The sequence below is a fragment of the Notolabrus celidotus genome, chromosome 9, assembly GCF_009762535.1.
Source record: "Notolabrus celidotus isolate fNotCel1 chromosome 9, fNotCel1.pri, whole genome shotgun sequence".
In the NCBI taxonomy this organism is placed as follows: Eukaryota; Metazoa; Chordata; class Actinopteri; order Labriformes; family Labridae; genus Notolabrus; species Notolabrus celidotus.
In genome coordinates, this window is record NC_048280.1 from 19,289,068 (window position 1) to 19,307,398 (window position 18,331).

The following is an 18,331-nucleotide window of genomic DNA, read 5'->3' on the forward strand; positions in this document are numbered from 1 at the left end:
TTTGTAGATGGTTTTCTCTTTGTATGTTATAGTTTTGACCTGCAGTGTGGATGCAGTTACAAACTGTGTTCACAGACAATGCTTTTTGGAAATTATTTTTAGCCCATGCAGTGATTTCCACTATAGAGTCATAACTTAATGCAATGTCATCTGAGGGCCCAAGAACCATAAGCAGCCACTGTTGGTTTTTGGCATTGACCCTTTTATACAGAGATGTCTTTTGTACATGATATTTTATACTGTAGGTGATGAAATCCCCAAATTCACTGCATTTTAATGCTATGGAACATTAAGATAAGATAAGATGAGATATTACTTTATTGAATTCAGTTGTTACAGCAACCCAGACATAAGTAAAATCAAAAAGAAGTTTCAATAAGTAAAATAAAATAAGTGAAATAAAAATAGATAAATGAAGTTAGAGTACAATTTAGACATATACAGTGTTACAAATGGAATTTAGATAAATACAAATGTTACAAATGGAATTTAGATTAAATAGCTATAATTAAAGGCAGTATTAAAAAGGTTTCAGTAGTGACAGGTTGACATGGTGTGATTATGGTTGGTAATTACAGATTAAGCAATAAAAAAATAAAATATGGGTATGTAATATGACCGTGAGCTGTAGTAAACAATAATAATGTAATATAACATAATATAATAATTAATATTATTCTGAAATTGTTTAACTATTTGCTCACACAGTCTCTCACAAAGTGGTGAACATCTTCCCATCTTTACTTCTGGGAGACTTTGCTTCTCTAAAATGCCTCTTCATTCCAAGTCATGTTACTAACCTGTTGCAAATAAACCTATTTAGTTTAGAGATATTCCTCTTAAGGTTTTTTTTTAGCTTACACATTTTTGTTTTGTTTTCCCTGTCCCATCTTTTCTGAAACATGTTGCTGAAACATTTTTCAGTTTCAGAACTTGATATGTTGTCTTTGCACCATCAAAATCATTTTTTTCAACATTTTAAACAGTGTCCCAACTCTTATAGAATTGTGGATGTAGTTGACAAATGGATGTGTTTTTCATCATGTCCTCAGCAGGTGGCAGTGTGAAACAGAGTTTCTGCTCTGTAGTAGTGCAGGCTCTATCATGTATAAAAAGAAGTCAAGTTTTGTCCATCAGTGCGAAGAGACAGAGATAATATAAGTGAGTAAAAGGTGCCATTAACATTTAAAAATATGTCATTGGTTCTGCTTTTGTCAAACGTGTCAACCTTGTTACTTTAAAGGGAGACACTCAGCTGCTAAACTTTGAGTTCTCAGGTTCAGAGGTGTATAATCTTGGGTGTTTGCATCTGATAATCATATGGTTAATTAACTTAAAATAGAGGGTAGAAAGGTTCTTTCATTTGTGTCTTAACAATCAACTAAGTTAAGAGACATGCTAGTATGAAAAGAAGTTCACATTTTGTTTGAAACTTGCTTGTTATCAGTCCGAGATACAATTGTTTCATCACTGCAAAAACAAAATAGAACCTTTTGTCTTCATCCAGCAAAACATTTCTTGTGCCAAGAGCTTCCCCCTGACTTTACTTCTGGGTATCACTTTATTTCCACCGTATCTTTTTTTTTATATTGGACATTGTTTAATCCCCTTGCCCCCCAAACCTGGAGGATTGCTTTGCTTTTTTTTTTGCCCCCTGAGACAAACTGAGCTAGTTAGAACCAGCCAAGAGTGTTCTCAGTAATCCTTTCCCAGGGGCCCTGAGACCCAAAGCTGATGTGAAGAAGAGGGATCTAAAGCTGTGGATCACAAACTGAGCAGTCCTGGAGCATAGAAACAACAAAAAATATGTATCTCAAGTAATAAATTCCACTTTAAACCTTTTATTCCAGTAGTATATTGCTTTAATTTGTCTGTACCCCAAAAACAAACAAATAGCAGTCTTTTTTTTTCCATCCTGAGCTGTAAAGTTGGAACAGACGGTTCTACAAACATCAACCGGCCGTAGAAAAAGCAAAGCAGAGTGAACATCTGAACTGACAAGCTGTTAATCCAGGGCAGAGTAGGAGATTAACTCATTGTTTTTATAAATGCATGAAAATATGCACTCTTCATCCTCTGACCACTTTGCAGGCCAAGTGTTATGCAAAGCCTTGACAAGGAGTAGCAGCCTCTGTGATGCTATTGGTGGAGCTGAGCCACACCTCCTTCTCCAGCTCACTCCTCATTCTTCACTCAGCATGTGACTCCGGTTATGAGAGGCTGGGGGCACATTCCCCTTTTCACCTACTCAGATACCCATCGGGTTATATCCTGTTTCACTATTTCTCAATTGGATGAAAATGACCCAATCAAAACTCTCACCTTCCAATGGTCTACTGTTTGTGTAGCAGTAGGATAACAATATTACGAAATGCACAACCTGATGTTTTGTACTTCACAGCATGGGTAAAACATATATATTTTTTAAAGAATTCAAATATTTTTTTTACTAACATATATGTTACGAAACACAAGATTAGACTTAATTCGTCAGCATTTAAACACTGCCAGATATGTGGCCTGTCATTTTATGTAATTAGACATTAATGAGCTATGATGCACTGTTTTGCACTTCTCTCTGAACCACTGAAATATATTCTGGAAATAGATGTAGATGCATGTGTAGCAACCTTGAACAATATGATTTTATTTTAAAAATATATAAAATTCCGAGGTTTGCCTTTTGTTTCACTGACAGAGTATAATCAAATACACAAATTGACTCTGGGTTTTTACCACCACTGCCAGCAATTATTATGTCTCCTTCAACAAACACTCAGACATCTGTCACTGTTTTGTAATCTTTGCCAATATCACATTAATTGTTAAGATTCATACAGTGAGGTCATATACTTGTGGATTTGAATATGACAAACAAAACTGCACTGCTAAACCTTTAAGTACACAATATCTGTTGTGCCTGTCTATTTGTCCATCATGGCAAACACAGGAGTATTTAACTTCAAGTTTGAATGTGTATATTTACAGTCCATTTAGTCTTTCTTATTTGTTTTTTCTATTACACATCCCTTCAGGCAAAGGGCACAGTTTTCTTGAGTTCTCTTGTTTTTTGGGGGGTTTTTTATGCAATTTAGCTGAAATAAACTAGTTCAATAAGCTTAAGGTAATCTGGGATAGAAGACACCATTTTCTTTGTTTAGCTTGGGTCAAAGCGGCTTACACTTATTTTTGACTGTTTTATTTTTAATTACTAAACGTTTTCTTATCTGAAATCTTGAACCAATGACATTGTGTACAAGACAGGTTGGGTTTTGGCAGCCATTGAGTCTAATTCTGCTTTGATAACACTTTCACAGCTATTGAAAATACATTTGCACAATAGTGCAGATCAAACTGACACAGCTGGATTTAAAGGAGCATTTGTGTTTGGTTTAAACCTTGTAACTTTATTCAGTACTTAAGATTGTTATGATGGGAAGATGTTTTTATCTAACACACCCAAGACAACCATGAACATCTACAGCCGGCTTGACACACTATACACACAAACTTAAAAAATTTTTTTTTTGCTTAACCTAATGATGATTTTTGTATTAACTTATTATCAATAAGTATTAATGTAAGCCAATAATATGTTTTGAAACCAAGAGGTTTGAATTTTAGTAAAAGTTGAGCCATAATTATTTATAATTTTGCAGCATAAGACAACAGTGGAATGTAGAACACTGTAATCAGCATTATGTGTTTGACTTTTTAAAAATCCCAAACTGTTATAGCAAATGATAAACTCTTTAAACAGTGTGAGGAAAGGAAGGGAGAACAGTTACAGGCTTTACTTTAACTTTCCTGCCAAAATACAGTAGAGCAAGAGCAAGATGCTACAGATATTGCATCAGCTGTCACCCAATCCTTCCTATTTATTACTCTGAACTCTATTACTCTCTATTACACTAAACAGCTGACCTATGTCCTGCCCTCCCACTATGACCCTTCATCCATACTTCTCAATAGTGTGCTCTGCACTTGTTGTGAGAAAATTGAATGGAGACAGTATCTTCTGTTAAAGTGTTTGGTCTCAACATCAGGCTCTGTTTGGGTCTCCACAGTGTTTTGTTTGGTTTCATTTGCATGCAGAGAACAGGTGGTGCCATGGTTCAGTGCTTGTTCAGATCATCATAAGAATAATCAGATCGGGTGTAGTATTAATGTGGTGGCATGCTCTTGAGTAGTACCCAGACTGTTACAGTGACAGCAGAGTGCATTTAAGGTTCAGCAGAGCTATGATACTGATGCAGTGTAGAGGTGATCCTGCCCATTCAAGGCCGTGAAAGTGACACTCCAGAACAACCCTCCACTATTCACAGTTAAATATAGACGTCACACTGAGCCCAAGTGGCATTGGAAACGCACAGCTGCTGTGGTTGAACTGCAAACAGGACTGCTGGCTTTAATTTGATGCTGTTACTTGAGTATGAATACTTCTCATGGCTTAATATACTGTAACTGTAGGGATGAACTTTCAGAATGAGCTGACGAGGGAACAAGGTGCACTTCCAGGAATTATTTAGGTCCATAAAATGACAGCCAATAATCCCTTTAAGGAGACTGAGGTTTGGATAGGTAATATTTTTAAGTAGTAGTTCATTTTAGAATTGTGATTTTGAAAACACTTCACACATTTATGCAAATTCTTGAAAGTGTGTTATAGCACAAAAAATAATGGTAAAGAATCAATGCAAACCCCAGATATACTATTTCCTGCACTCATTTGGATTCACAAGTGCACCTGAAAAAGTATGTTTCATTTTAACTCTGTGGGGTTGCCATAGACTCCATAAGTACCTTTAATGCCAGTCTCCATAGATCTGACCTAATTTGTATCCACAACATTTGCAGACTACAGAATCCATTCATTAATTGACAGAGCTTGCAGGATTTGTGTGTCACAGTGACAAAGCTAATTATAAGGAAAGAGCTCTCTGGATTAGGTGTACAGGCCTGAACAAGCTCCAGAGGTTATTTTGCGAGAACTGGATTTGATGCTCAAATCTACCCAAGTGAATGAGTTTCATTCAGGATGTGCAAAACACAGAAGCATTGAAAGATGTGATAATTTTTTTTCCCAAGATAAATTCAGATCATTTTTTAAATTAAAAATAACACTTCATATAATCCAATGGTATTATAGTATCATTTTGTACTGCTGTTACATTTTCTTGTATTTCCTGTATGCTGAGTTTTACTTATTTCATAACATACTCCTGCTTGAGGCGCTGAAGAGAAAGCTTCGTCCAAACTTGTTTGAGTGAATACTTTGACAGATGATTGATGTTCTTTCTGCAACCGTTTGAGTTACTTGACATGGCATTTGTGTAATCTTTCCATTAAATCTTGTTACGTAATTTTACAGTTGTGTAATTTGTTTTTTTGAGCCTCTTACAGTTATGTCAGCTACAGGTAGATTTCCAACAATCACAATCAGTGTAACAGTTGATCAATTACACCAGCTTATGAAGAAATATGTGTTGCATCACAACGGCAACGTTACACAGTCAGAAAGCAAGAGATATACAACATCACCACCAGTTTACATTTTGGGCAATCCTGGAGTTTTGCCGTCATGTTAATATGCTAATTTGTAATAGGATTATTGACACAGCTCAAAGCTTAACTCCTATTTGTTCATCCTGGGGTGTGTTTGTGTTACCTCAGAGTTGTTGTAGGATCTTATTGACAGCATAAATTGTACACAGGCTATCTTTACTTCTGTCTTACAGTACATTTTACTACCATGTGCATTTGCTTATGCTAAACAATCATCTATAGTTTGAACTCAGTAAATGTAAAGCTTCATACGACACAACCTTGGTAAGTTTAACAGAAAAGTGAGAAAAAAACACTCTTTATGTGTGTCAGGTATATACCTCTGTGTTGAGAAGCGTCTTTATAATCAGCCCTGTTGTGAGGGGAAAAAATCAAGGAAATTAATGCCTCAATTCAGTACTAACTCATAACAAATAGTAAAAAGGCCTTTCAAGATCATGATTATATTGTTCCACTTTGTGTCAAGCTAAGGTAGGACTGTACACCTAGTGTTCATACGATGATTTCATTTGCTAAAAATGTTAATTTGGTAGTTGTGGTGAAAAACTGCAAAGCAGGTTTTCAGTAATGAAAGATGAGAAAAATAGATGTTAAAATGTCACAATAATATGTGGACTGTCGTGCACAAAAGCTGACTTTGACACAAATACATTAAAGTATCTTTAAGCAAGTATTGTAGAACAAGTTTGCCGTAGTTATGTAATGTCTCTTTGTCTCACCTTGACATTTGTTCCAGTTCCTGTATTCTCCTTATACAGTGTTATTATTTTGTTACACCAAGGCCTCCAGGATCTCTTTGTGCTGAACTTTAGATACCAAGGTGTCAAATGTATTGGCTGCAGCACTGCATGCTGCAAAGGCCACAGAGGAAGCATTTTTTTTCCTGTTGTGTCTAACCTGTGATATCAAATCAAAGTTCACTTTGACATATATGAATTCCTCTGTTATTCAGTATGTAGTTCAAGCATGAATCCTGCTGTTTCTGTCAGATTTTTTTTGTCTTGAATTTAGAATTTACAAAGACAAACTGAAGTTAAAAGCGGGATCTCAGTGGTTGGTCTCTAGCTTTTTTTAAATTTTATTTTACAAAGTGTTAATGTATTAGGAGAGAAAAAAAGCTCCATTCTTAATTTTTTTTAAATGAATGTGCTGATTCAATTGAGGCATCGACAAAGAGTAAATGCAGAAAAACCAAACAACTATAAAACCCATAGGTTTAAAAAAGAGCCAAGTCCATGTTGCTATTGATATTTACATTATATCAAAAAAGCAATATGGAGCACACCAACTAAAAACTTCTTCAGATGCATGATTAAACAGAGTCTGTTTAAAAGGTATTTGTGTTTAAGACTAGCAACTGACCCGTTACAGCACACAGCCTTCCTCGGTGTTGAATGCAACATGTGTTTTGGAAGTTGTCCAATTCATTTTACATTAAGACCAGGTACAGGGTACCCCCTTTCTGAATTAGAGTTTACATATGGCTGAGTGAGTAGTTGGCAGCAGGGAATACAAAGAAATCCTGCTCAGGACACACAGACTGCACCGAGACATTTCAGAGTTAATCTGATTCTTAAACACATACAGATACTGTAAATGACTTCTGAAGTCTGACGCATTTTATAATATACAGTAATTCTGACTGGGGTAACTGCATGGGGCCCTGCACAGGGCGTTACCACATCCAGTTGCAAGACACTGACCCTGCCTACTGACCTGAAGCTGTACAGTTCTGAGTGCAAAAAAAAAACTTTATTGGTTGTCATTACATTTCAAGTTAATGAGGCTAAAGACCTATATGGAAGCATGTTTATTTTTAATTTAAATTTTGGTTAAATACAAGAAACTCAACATTAAACAGTCTAAAGAGAGTTGAGCATAACAGATTAAGGAGAGGGTAAATCATTTTTAGAAAATGATGAGGCAATGTACAAGGAACAAGGGAGAGAACTGAAAATGAGAAGTGCTGCATAATCCCCTACTAGGAGTCTGCAGAGCAGATCTGCACCATGTAATTATCAATTCCAGCAATTACAAAAAGCTGACTACTCTTTGCTTTAAGGAAACTGAGCAGAGTAGATGGGAAATAAGTGAACACTTTTGATAGATGCCTCAAAAGACCACTCAAAGCCTTGAACGATTACATAATTCTTCTATGATTTATGTTGTTTGCATTCTGCTTCAGCTACAGGTGAAAGGAAATATTTCACTTTAACCACATCTTTTTGATGTATCATGAAAAGCCCAGGGCAGTTGCTCTCCGAAAGCACAAAGATGGACTGCCAGATATAATTCCCACAATGCCAGACAGGTTTATTATGCAACGCTGTTCAGGGAGGTTTAACTCCTTAAGGGGTCTGCCATTTGATGTGTTCTTGTCATGATATAACGACAGACTGAGGTCTGAAGAGTATGAAATACATTTGAATCCATGTATTAAAGATAGTGTTTTACTAAGGGGAAACTAGAAAAACATGCATGGCCACTGTAAGCTGAGATTTTTTTTTTATAGAACTAAATGAACAAAAGTTGTATTAAACACTAAAACCAAGGACAGTGTTAAGACAAGAAAAGGAAAGTGGGATAAGTTAATAAATCATGAGTGACCGGTTATTTTTTCTACATATTACCACCTAATATACATATAGTTTAATGTCAAGTACTGTTTAATACACTTGTCTTATCATATGTAATTTGTATAAGCTGCAAGACTAATAATCTAATTATATGTTTGCTTAAAACCCAATTAAAATTATCCTTTTTAAAAACTAACAAAATTGAGACTATGATATTCAGAATAAGCACGGCTGTTATTTAGTTTAGTTTCAATTATTCACAGATTCTGCTTTGCACTGACATTTCTTAAGAACTGTTTACATTCTACTTATTGCAATACAGTGGAAATCGAAAGTCTACACATCCCTGTTAAAATGCCAGGTTTTGTCATGTAAAAAAATTGAGACCAAGATAAATCATGTCAGAACTTTTTCCACATTTAATGTGACCTATAACATGAACAATTCAATTTAAAAAAGGGTTAAATCTTTTAGGGGGAAGAATAAAAACTAAAAAACTAAAATAATGTGGTTGCATAAGTGTACACACCCTTTAACTAATACTTTGTTGAAGCACCTTTTGATGGTAACACAGCGCTCAGTCTTTTTGGGTAGGACTCTATTCGCATGGCACATCTTGATGTGGCAATATTTACCCATTCTTCTTTCCGAAAAAGCTCCAAATCCATCAGATAGTGAAGGCATCTCCTGTGCACAGCCCTCTTCAGATCACCCCACAGATATTAATCTGGATTCAGGTCTGTGTTCTGGCTGGGCCATTCCAAAACTTTAATCTTCTTTTGGTGAAGTCATGCTTTTGTTGATCTGGATGTATGCTTTGATTTGTTTTTGTTGAAAGGTGAAAATCCTCTTCCTCTTCCTAACGGAGGTCTGGAGGTTTTGTGTTAAACTGACTGGTGTTTGTAACTGTTCATACCTACCTCCACCTTGACTAGGCCCCGGTTGAAGAAAAACAGCCCGAAAGCATGATGCTGCGCCCACCATGCTTCTCTGTGGGTCTGGTGTTCTTTATGTGATGTGCAGTGTTGTTTTTACGCCAAACATACCTTTTGGAATTATGGTCAAAAAGTTCAGCCTTGGTTTCATCAGACCATAAAACATTTGATGCTTTTGGGAGACTTCACGTATGTTTTTGAAACATTTTGCTGGGCTTGGATGTTTTTCTTCATAAGGAAAGGCTTCTGTCTTGCCAGCCTACCCATAGCAGAAATAAGAATAGGAGAGATGTTGTCACGTGTAGTACACAGTAAGTACTAGTCAGAAATTCCTGTAGCTCCTTTAATGTTGCTGTAGGCCTCTTGGAAGCCTCCCTGACCAGTTTTCTTCTCGTCTTTTCATCAGTTTTGGAGGGATGTCCAGTTCTTGGTAATGTCACTGTTGTGCCATATTTTCTCCACTTGATAATGACGGTCTTCACTGTGGTCCATGGTATATCTAATGCCTTGGAACATGTTTGTACCCTTCTCCTGACTGATACCTTTCAACAATGAGATCCCTCTGATGCTTTGGAAGCTCTCTGTGGACCATGGCTTTTGCTGTAAGATGTAACTGAGGAAATGTCAGGAAAATCCTCCCAGAACAGCTGATCTTTATTGGGATTATTCAAAGGAACTTTAAACTATGACAGGTGTTTACTGACTACTATTTGTCATGAGTTTGAATGTGATTGTTTATTATGAACACAGCCACATCCCCAGTTATAAGAGGGTGTGTATACTTATGCAACCACAATATTTTAGTGTTTTATTTTTTATTCTTCCCCATAAAATATATATATTTTTTAATTCAATTGAATTGTTCATGTTATAGGTCACATTAAAAGGTGGAAAAAGTTCTGATATGATTTATCATTTTTTTGCATCACAAAACCTTGCATTTTAACAGGGGTGTGTAGACTTTTTCTATCCAGTGTATATGTTTACCAGTAACCCACAGGTAATACAAACAGAGGCAACAACAGTGATTTGAAAGGAGTAGTTTATTACAGAGCATAAGGACTACCCAGTCAAGACATGAAGCATTACAATATGAGCTACTTGTTCCTTCTGTAGTTGAATGCATGTTGGCAGGAGGGAGAAAAGCAAATGGGGGGTAGAGGAATTAGAAAAGGCACTCTTACACTTACTGTACCAACGGGATGACCTCTGAGTGGTAAAAGGGAACAAAACCCAAAACTTGAAACTCTATCCGCCCTGTGGGATGGCCATGTAAACAAGGCTGGTTTCTCTGTACTACACCAACCAAATGTTGCCACCCCATTAATGAGGATAGGGAAGAGTCCAAGAATTGCGCCAGACATTTTAATGGAATTCCAACTAACCCACCTCATAAGAAGGTCTACAGTTCCAAAATAAAAAAGGTTGTAAAATAGTCATCAACAGTTACCAGCCAAGACAGACCAAAGCTTTTCTGTACTACACTCTGGAGCCTCAAGCCAAACACTGAAAAATGATCAAGTCAAAAGGAATTCAAGATTCAGTAACCATGTGTTTAAAGCTGCCTTCTGAAACCATGGCTTCTCTGTATCCACGCCTGGTTTCAGAGAACAAATAAATAGTGTTGAGGTTTGAGTCCTAGCCAATAAGACTGTGGCAGAGAGCATGCTCCTTTAAGGCTAAAGATGGGAACCAGGTTTCTCTGTAGCTACACCTGCCATCAATACACTTAAGGAGCAAAAGGGCCTTGAGTCACTTCAAACCATAAAAAAGCGAGTGAAACTACATTTAAAAAAAGGACTCATTAAAATAGAATTTTAATGCATATACAATCCAAATTTTCATCACTATCAAGTATTACCAACACCTCTGCAGACCAGAGCAGTGACATAGCAGCTTCTGACTTTTCTGTATTACGTCAGAAAACAGCCAAGGTCTGTAGAGGCATTTACGCTCGTTTGCGAGCTTGAGTTAGGAAATGGCTCACCTCTTAGCCGGCAATGCATAGCATTTTATTTTTTTGTGAAAACAGCAACAACCCTTGAATTTTAATTGTGCCATTCTAGCATCCTCCAAAGATGAGGGAATAAAGCCAACAAAGGGGAAAAGAGAAGACACTGGGTCAGTGAGTAATTACACCAGGTGGATGAAGGAGGAGGAATGTTTAAAACGAAGCTTTACTTCTTTTTAAGAAGGTGTCAGGGCAGGGGGCCCTTCAATCCTCAAATGATGCTTCTAAAAGGGTTTGTAAAGTTTAAGATGTTGCGCAGACTCCTAAAATCAGTAGCACCAGTAAATCAACTCAATCGCATATGACCTAATATGCTACCATCGTGACACTGAATACAATACTGACGATAATGACGAGTGGAATGCTGAAGGAGAAAAACTGAACACAACTACTTAGGGCCTATCACAACAAGAAGCAGGGTATCTTAAGATGTGGGAGAGCATAAAGAACTATGGGGCTTGAGTTCATGGAACCCATGCAATTCTTTCAACATCAAGTGTCTGAGGCGTGACTCCTATGACCCAGTGTGACGCTATAACCGGCAGAAAACAGCAACAAGACAAAAGGAGGGAGTTGAAGTGAGGGAGGGAGTCATGTGTTAAATGATGCCATTGAGAGATTAGCGCATTTCACCCCTGGAACCTTGGAGGCTTCTCTGTAGTATACACCAACAAGCCTAGGGGGAAAAGCTTAACATGTTTAGTACTTAAGTTTTTTGGGCACCTCCCATGGGAAGCCGTCTCGGCCAAAGTGGCCATAGGCTGCGGTCCTCTGATACAAGGGCTTCTTCAGTTCCAGCTCCCTGGAATACATAATCAATATATTTAGCAGCAGTCACATCCAGCAACCTCAAATCCACACATTCACTCACACTATCATAACACGCATATTTGCCAGCAGGAAGTGTCAAGAGCAAAAAGATAAATAATAAGTCCAAGGAGCGTAGACCAGCTGGTGAAAAGGAAATCATGTGATGCTTCGACACTTACCACCAAACTCATCCCTGAGCAGCTTGTCGACTGCAGCTTGCAGATGGAAACCAAACTCATCCAATTTTTAAAAAAGGAGAATTATCTAACTTAGCAACAAGGCTCTATATAATCAATGTCTACCCTAGTAAATGTGAATATTGACCCAAATAATACCAAATTGTCAATTACTAACACTCTGTTTTGTAACTAAGTACAAATGGGTATGGCAAATTCCCAGCTTTTGAATGCTGAAGCAAATCAAAATGTCAGTAGAAAAAGAGAAACAGTTGGCCCCGAGTTTACCAATACATAAGAATAAGCTAAATTTAAATCCTGTGCAACTACATGCAAAAAAATTGAGGAACTGGAAAAAAGGGGAGAGCCAGGAGCTACTGTTTCATGATGTTGCAGGTGGCTTCAGATGTTATACATTACCTGACAATGACTCCAGGACGCAGATCAAAATTCCTCTTCACAATATCAAGCAGCTCTCTCTCACTCTTGTTGGAGGTGCCGTAGTGGAAGATAGAAATGGAGAGGGGATGGGCAACTCCAATGGCATAGGACACCTGTTACAGCAAATTATATCGCATTACAAATGTTTAACATTTTCTTGTATTCAGAGTTATAAAAAATAAAAAAAGGACAGTCTAGAATCATCTTGATTTCCCCCCCTACGAGGAGAAAGGGGATTTGGCACTACCACTCACCTGGACCAGCACTCTCCTGCACAGCTCAGCCTTCACCAGAGACTTGGCCACCCAGCGTGCAGCGTAAGCAGCTGAGCGGTCCACCTTTGTGTAATCTTTGCCTGAGAAGGCACCTCCGCCGTGGGCTCCCCAGCCACCATAAGTGTCCACAATGATTTTACGCCCAGTCAGACCAGCGTCACCCTGTGATAAACAATACAGCACAACTTACTTGGATAATGACTCTGGGCTACAAGCTTCTTAAAAGCCATGTCTGCTGAGATATACCTGTGGGCCTCCAATAACGAAACGCCCGCTTGGCTGCAGGTGGTAGATGGTGTCATCATCCAAATAGATGCAGGGAACCACAGCCTTTACGACCTTCTCCTTCAAGGCATCTCTCATCTCCTCCAGGCAGATGTCCTCATCATGCTGCACAGAGACGACAATTGTGTGCACACGCACAGGGAGCATGGCACCACGGTCCTGACGGTACTGGACAGTAACCTGCAATAACAGATGTTTATTTGGTTGCTGGAAGCCCATATTTTTACTGACAATGAAAAACAGCAAGTTTGGCAGCTCTACCTGTGTCTTTGAGTCAGGTCGAAGCCATGGAAGTGTGCCATCGCGACGCAACTCAGCCATCTTAGCATTCAGTTTGTGGGCAAGAACAATCGTCAGAGGCATGCACTCCTCAGTCTCATCAGTGGCATATCCAAACATCAAGCCCTGCGGGATGAGAGATTTAGTACATAAGAAGCTCAAATTATGTATATTCAAAGATCCACAAAAAACCCTGCAGAACACATCTGGTAGATCAAAATGTTGACATCAACTACCGACCTGATCCCCTGCTCCTATGTCTTCCTCATTGCGGTCAACGTGAACACCTTGAGCAATGTCAGGGGACTGCTGCTCCAAGGCAACAAGGACATTACAGGTCTTAAAGTCAAAGCCTGTGCAGGAGAAAAAGCGTCAATAAATCAAGACCCCACTCATAAATGATCAAATGAAAACTAGAAAAAAACAAGAAAAACCATGCCACACCCTTGCAAGAGTCATCATATCCAATTTGGCGGATGGTTTCGCGGACCACTTTCTGATAGTCCACTGTGGCACGTGACGTCACTTCACCAGCCAAAAGGATCATTCCAGTTTTGGCAACAGTTTCTGCACAAGATGAGAGATTGAAGAAATTCAATTATACCCCAATTTCAACTGTCAATATTTAAATCTGATTTAATCGGATACAAACGCGATCATTTCTTACCACATGCTACTTTGGCATCAGGGTCCTGCTTGAGATGGGCATCCAGAACTGCATCACTGATCTGGTCACAGATCTTGTCTGAAAAAGTAAGAGCACGTTCATTAAATCATCAACATCCATAACACACCACAGCAAAACAGCAGCCAGAGGTCTAAAGACGTTTTTCGGATGCAGGAACTTTACCCATGAAGTATGTGCGTTTCGACTGGAGGAACCAGGGTCTTATTTAGTTCAGGGGTAGCTAATCTCCCACTGAAAAGCCCCTGCTTGGGAGGGTAGTACTTTACACAGGTTCTGGGACTTTCAGTTAAATGTTACAGTTTGTGGAGTGGACACAATTGTTTAAACACAGAGGGAGCTCCGAGGAATACATACTAGTTTAGTTTTTTATTAAGATTTCAAAACATTATTATTACATATTTACTATAATTTTTTCTCCAAACGTCACTGGTCTGATTTGCACAATCTACCCGGGACTTCAGCTCGCGGTCGAAACGCAGACAACAATGGGGACACAGGAACCTTTTAGTTCCGGGGGAAGTAGTTCTGGGGGGCTAAAAGACCCCGGGACTTTGGGTCGAATAGCACCTTAAAAGTGTAAACTGTGGCACGTTAGCAACCCCAGTCTGGATCGTGCTTGGTGGGAGTGGCCCCGAGTCCCTCACCAGTCGCCATTTCAACATGTGCACATGTGGTGAGGAAAGGAGCGCGCGCAACTAACCGGCGACCGGAAGGCAAAAGTGATACAGAATCAATGATTCAGCTAATTTACGGAAACTAACACTGTCAATCAATACTGCTAAATCATGACATTAAGGTCAACATGCCACCTGTGATCCGCGTGTCCCAGCGATGGCACCAAACGATCAGGCACGTTTAATGTTTAATGTTTAACGTAAACCTGGTAACGTTATAAATAAATGACACAGAGCAGCTGGATATCGAATCAAAGCTTACATTGATTGTCATGAGGTGAACGTATATTGATGCGTTTGTTGTGGATGAACAAATCCAGCGACCTCATCCACTTTACGCAAAGATTAGCGAGCTAACAACAGCTAGCAGCGCGTGTTGATTAACCCGGCCCAGCTACATTCAATAATCGGAAGAGGCCGCTTCTGTTCACATCATATCTACTACACAAGTACACTTTACCAAAGACCGGCACCGCCTGAATAACACAAAGGAGTCTGAATCCTTTCATCACACAGGCCGGTATATTATGTAGTCTAGGGGCTTACCGGGGTGTCCTTCTCCGACCGACTCTGAGGTGAACAAGAAGCAGTCCTCATCAATGAGGGAGTTATGAAAACCGTTCATCTGCCCGTTCATTGTCGTTCACGGCGGCTGCTCGTAGTGAAAACTGAACTGTTAAAGCGTTAAAAACGAGCTAACTGTGTATGGAGTCCTCTCGCTGGCTGTGCCGTGGTGCTACTCGGTGCAAGTTCGGCTCTAGTTTCTCTATGGATCGCTAAGATTCAGCCTCATGGCGCAGAGCTCCACTATTTATCCCAGGGAGTCAGACGCGCTGACGTCACGAGGAGGCGGACCATACCACTGAGCCTATCGAGGGTACTGTAAGCAGGAATTTATCTCAGGTGGTAATGAGACAGAGACCATGTGTTGTGAAAGTGTTACAGTGAAAAGAGTTGTCCGATCAGCACCTTTAACCTTGATTATCCGGTCTCATCTAAAGTGGTGTGTGTGTGTGTGTGTGTGTGTGTGTGTGTGTGTGTGTGTGTGTGTGTGTGCGTGCGTGTGTGTGTGCATGCGTGTGCGTGCGTGTGCGAGCGTGCGCGCACGCGTCGTTGTCATACTGAAGGTGAGAGGAAAAAGGGATCTCCAGATGTTTCTGTCAGGCTAAAGTTTGTTCTTTAGATGTTGTAGTTTTTATTTCCAGCCTGGAAGTTCCTGTTTCTGTGTTTGGTTTTAAACAGCATCATTTAAATATTTCCCATCATCGTGACACAAAATTATTACTCTAATTGTGTGTTTTCCTTTTCCCTGTGACTGTTGGTGCAAACATCATTTCATCACAAAGTCCCTACTCCAACAAGGCACAAGACTGTGGTTTGTTGCTTTTTGGTCGGTGTGGAGAAGTAGCATGAGTGCCTCACATTGTTGACCTTCAGGCTGAGAAATCCTCCATATTTGGTCCTTTTGTATTTTTTAATAAGTTGCAGTAGATCTGTTCAGACAAGCATGAATATTGTGAAACTGTTTTATACTGTGACTGACAAAACCAGTTTTAAAGCTTGTGCTTAACAAACAACTTAAGTCCCCAAATCCATATAGAAATGCAGATTCTTTAATTTTGTCTTAATATATGCCAACTGACCTTGATTTTATTTCTTTCAAATTGAATAGCCTTGTTTGATTTAGAGAAACTTTGTTCGTTCTATTTATATTATTATTATTATTATTATTATTATTAATTTTTTTTCTTTCTTTTTTGTTTAGTTGTTATTGTCTTGTTTGTCCATTTGTTAAACCTTGAGATACAGCCATACAGCTGTGAAAGTGGAAAATGATTAATGATAAAGCTGTAATTTTGTGGTTATAAACTTCAATAAAAACACTATGGCAAAAAAACAACAACCTAAGTCAAAATATTACTTTGACATTATTTGCTTGTGAAAATTGAAATATATGTGAGAGTGCATGTTTTCTTTTATGATGTCTTGTATAACACTCCTGCTGTTGCTGTGTTTGATGTATTTTATAATGTAGGGCTGAACTGTACCAGACAACAGATCATGTTTGCTAGAAACCATTATTAGAGTGTTGTATAAACCAACAGGGGTGTAATTAACTCAACGTTAAATTAATTTAAGGTATCACAAGAACATCAGAACATGTACTTTCCTGGTGAAATAAGCGCATTAACCTGGGAGCACATTTACAACTAAATGCAGACTGGACAACTGAGAGAGGAGCACAGTCCATGGACAGTACATCTCAATAACTTGATTAAACGTCACTCAAAAAGCTCCCATGTCCCTCTTAACCCTCAGGCTTGTTTGTGTAATATAATTTCAACCTCTAAAGTAAACATGTTGTACCTTTGTGCAACAGATGGGTTTGATTATTGGCTACAGAGAAACTGATTAAACGTGGCATTTCCAAAGCAGGATCAACTTGTTTCTTTTAGAAGGCCAAAGATCTGTATCTAAGAGGAAAGTTGCTCATTTCACTTAGTAAAATGTAACTACAGTAAAACCACAACATTTAAGATAACATAGCAAGGAAAGATAATTATTTAGAATTTGATGCAAATGTTGAAGAGGAGACTTAAAGTAGTAGTTTTAAAGTTTGTGACTCAAACCATTAGTCCACCAGGAAAGCTGAAATACTTCTTTTCTGTTTGTCATTGCATACAGCAAACATATTATCAATCAGCCATCTCTGAGATATCTTCAAACTCAATGACATGGCTTGCCAGGATGACAAAGCTTTTATCAAGATTTTGAGCACACAAACAGATGTGTGTTAAAGTGCTCCAAATGAGAATAACTTCAACAGTGAATCCTGTTCAATTTTTCTTGTCCTCTTGTTGGATGAAAAAAAAAGAAGTAGCAACAGTATCCTTCAAAGCATTGTGTATCAATCAGGGTTATCCAGACTGTTTTCTTTAAAGGTCAAAAATTAAAGAGTGCCCTCAGGGCACAACATAATGTTGTTTCCTGTTTGTGGAATCCATGGAGAATCAAAATTAGACTATTCAATATTAAATTTCCACGGCAAATCAAGTTAAAAAAGACAACATCCTTCCTCTGACATCAGAGAGTCAGCAGTCTTGTCAGCATGTACCCTTTTAAGTTGGTTTATTGACTGCTGTCACTTGGATCTATGGTCTTTAGTGTCATTCAGACAAGCTACTCAATCCCTGACCGGTGTTGCATCAGGGTGCTACAGTCGGGTGTTACTATGAATTTGCCAAGTAGACACTTTCTTTTCAAAGGGCAAAAGCATGATGCAAGATACACCTGCTGTTGCCTTCTGCAGGATGTTTTGATTGTTCCACCACAGTTTTTCAGAAAGTCAGATATAACAATCTACTTCCACCGGAAACCATAATGCAACACCTGCAGCTGATTGATTGTCATAGAAGGGTATGGAGCAGTAGATTGGAGGCCCATTGTAAAACTTGTGGTCATTAATTGATGTTAATTTTTTTTAAACTATTAATCATGCATGCTTAATAATGATGTTTTGTTAAAGCTTCTTAGTCATAATGTAAAAAATCACGTGCAATTATTAGTGCAATCTTTTTAGCGGTTGTTTCTCTCAAGGAAATACGCTTAATTTTTT

General features: G+C 38.5%; 1 protein-coding gene across 1 annotated transcript; it reads right to left on the bottom strand.

Moving 5' to 3' along the window:
- Positions 1-10,100: 10,100 nt before the first annotated feature.
- On the bottom strand, positions 10,101-15,536 carry mat2ab (methionine adenosyltransferase II, alpha b). The gene is made up of 9 exons (XM_034691885.1): positions 15,262-15,536; positions 14,021-14,098; positions 13,798-13,920; positions 13,594-13,706; positions 13,336-13,479; positions 13,036-13,254; positions 12,769-12,951; positions 12,494-12,627; positions 10,101-11,889 (listed from the first exon to the last, which is right to left on the bottom strand). Exons 1-9 carry the CDS (start codon positions 15,350-15,352, stop codon positions 11,787-11,789), a joined length of 1,188 nt encoding a protein of 395 aa, XP_034547776.1. The 5' UTR covers positions 15,353-15,536; the 3' UTR covers positions 10,101-11,786.
- Positions 15,537-18,331: the final 2,795 nt, after the last annotated feature.

Excerpts from the sequence above, each read along its gene's own strand:
- mat2ab (XM_034691885.1), bottom strand. The coding sequence starts at position 15,352 with ATGAACGGGCAGATGAACGGTTTTCATAACTCCCTCATTGATGAGGAC. Across the intron at positions 13,480-13,593 it reads ACATAGGAGCAGGGGATCAG|GGCTTGATGTTTGGATATGC; the intron begins GTCGGTAGTTGA and ends CTCATCCCGCAG. Across the intron at positions 12,952-13,035 it reads TCGTTATTGGAGGCCCACAG|GGTGACGCTGGTCTGACTGG; the intron begins GTATATCTCAGC and ends TGTTTATCACAG.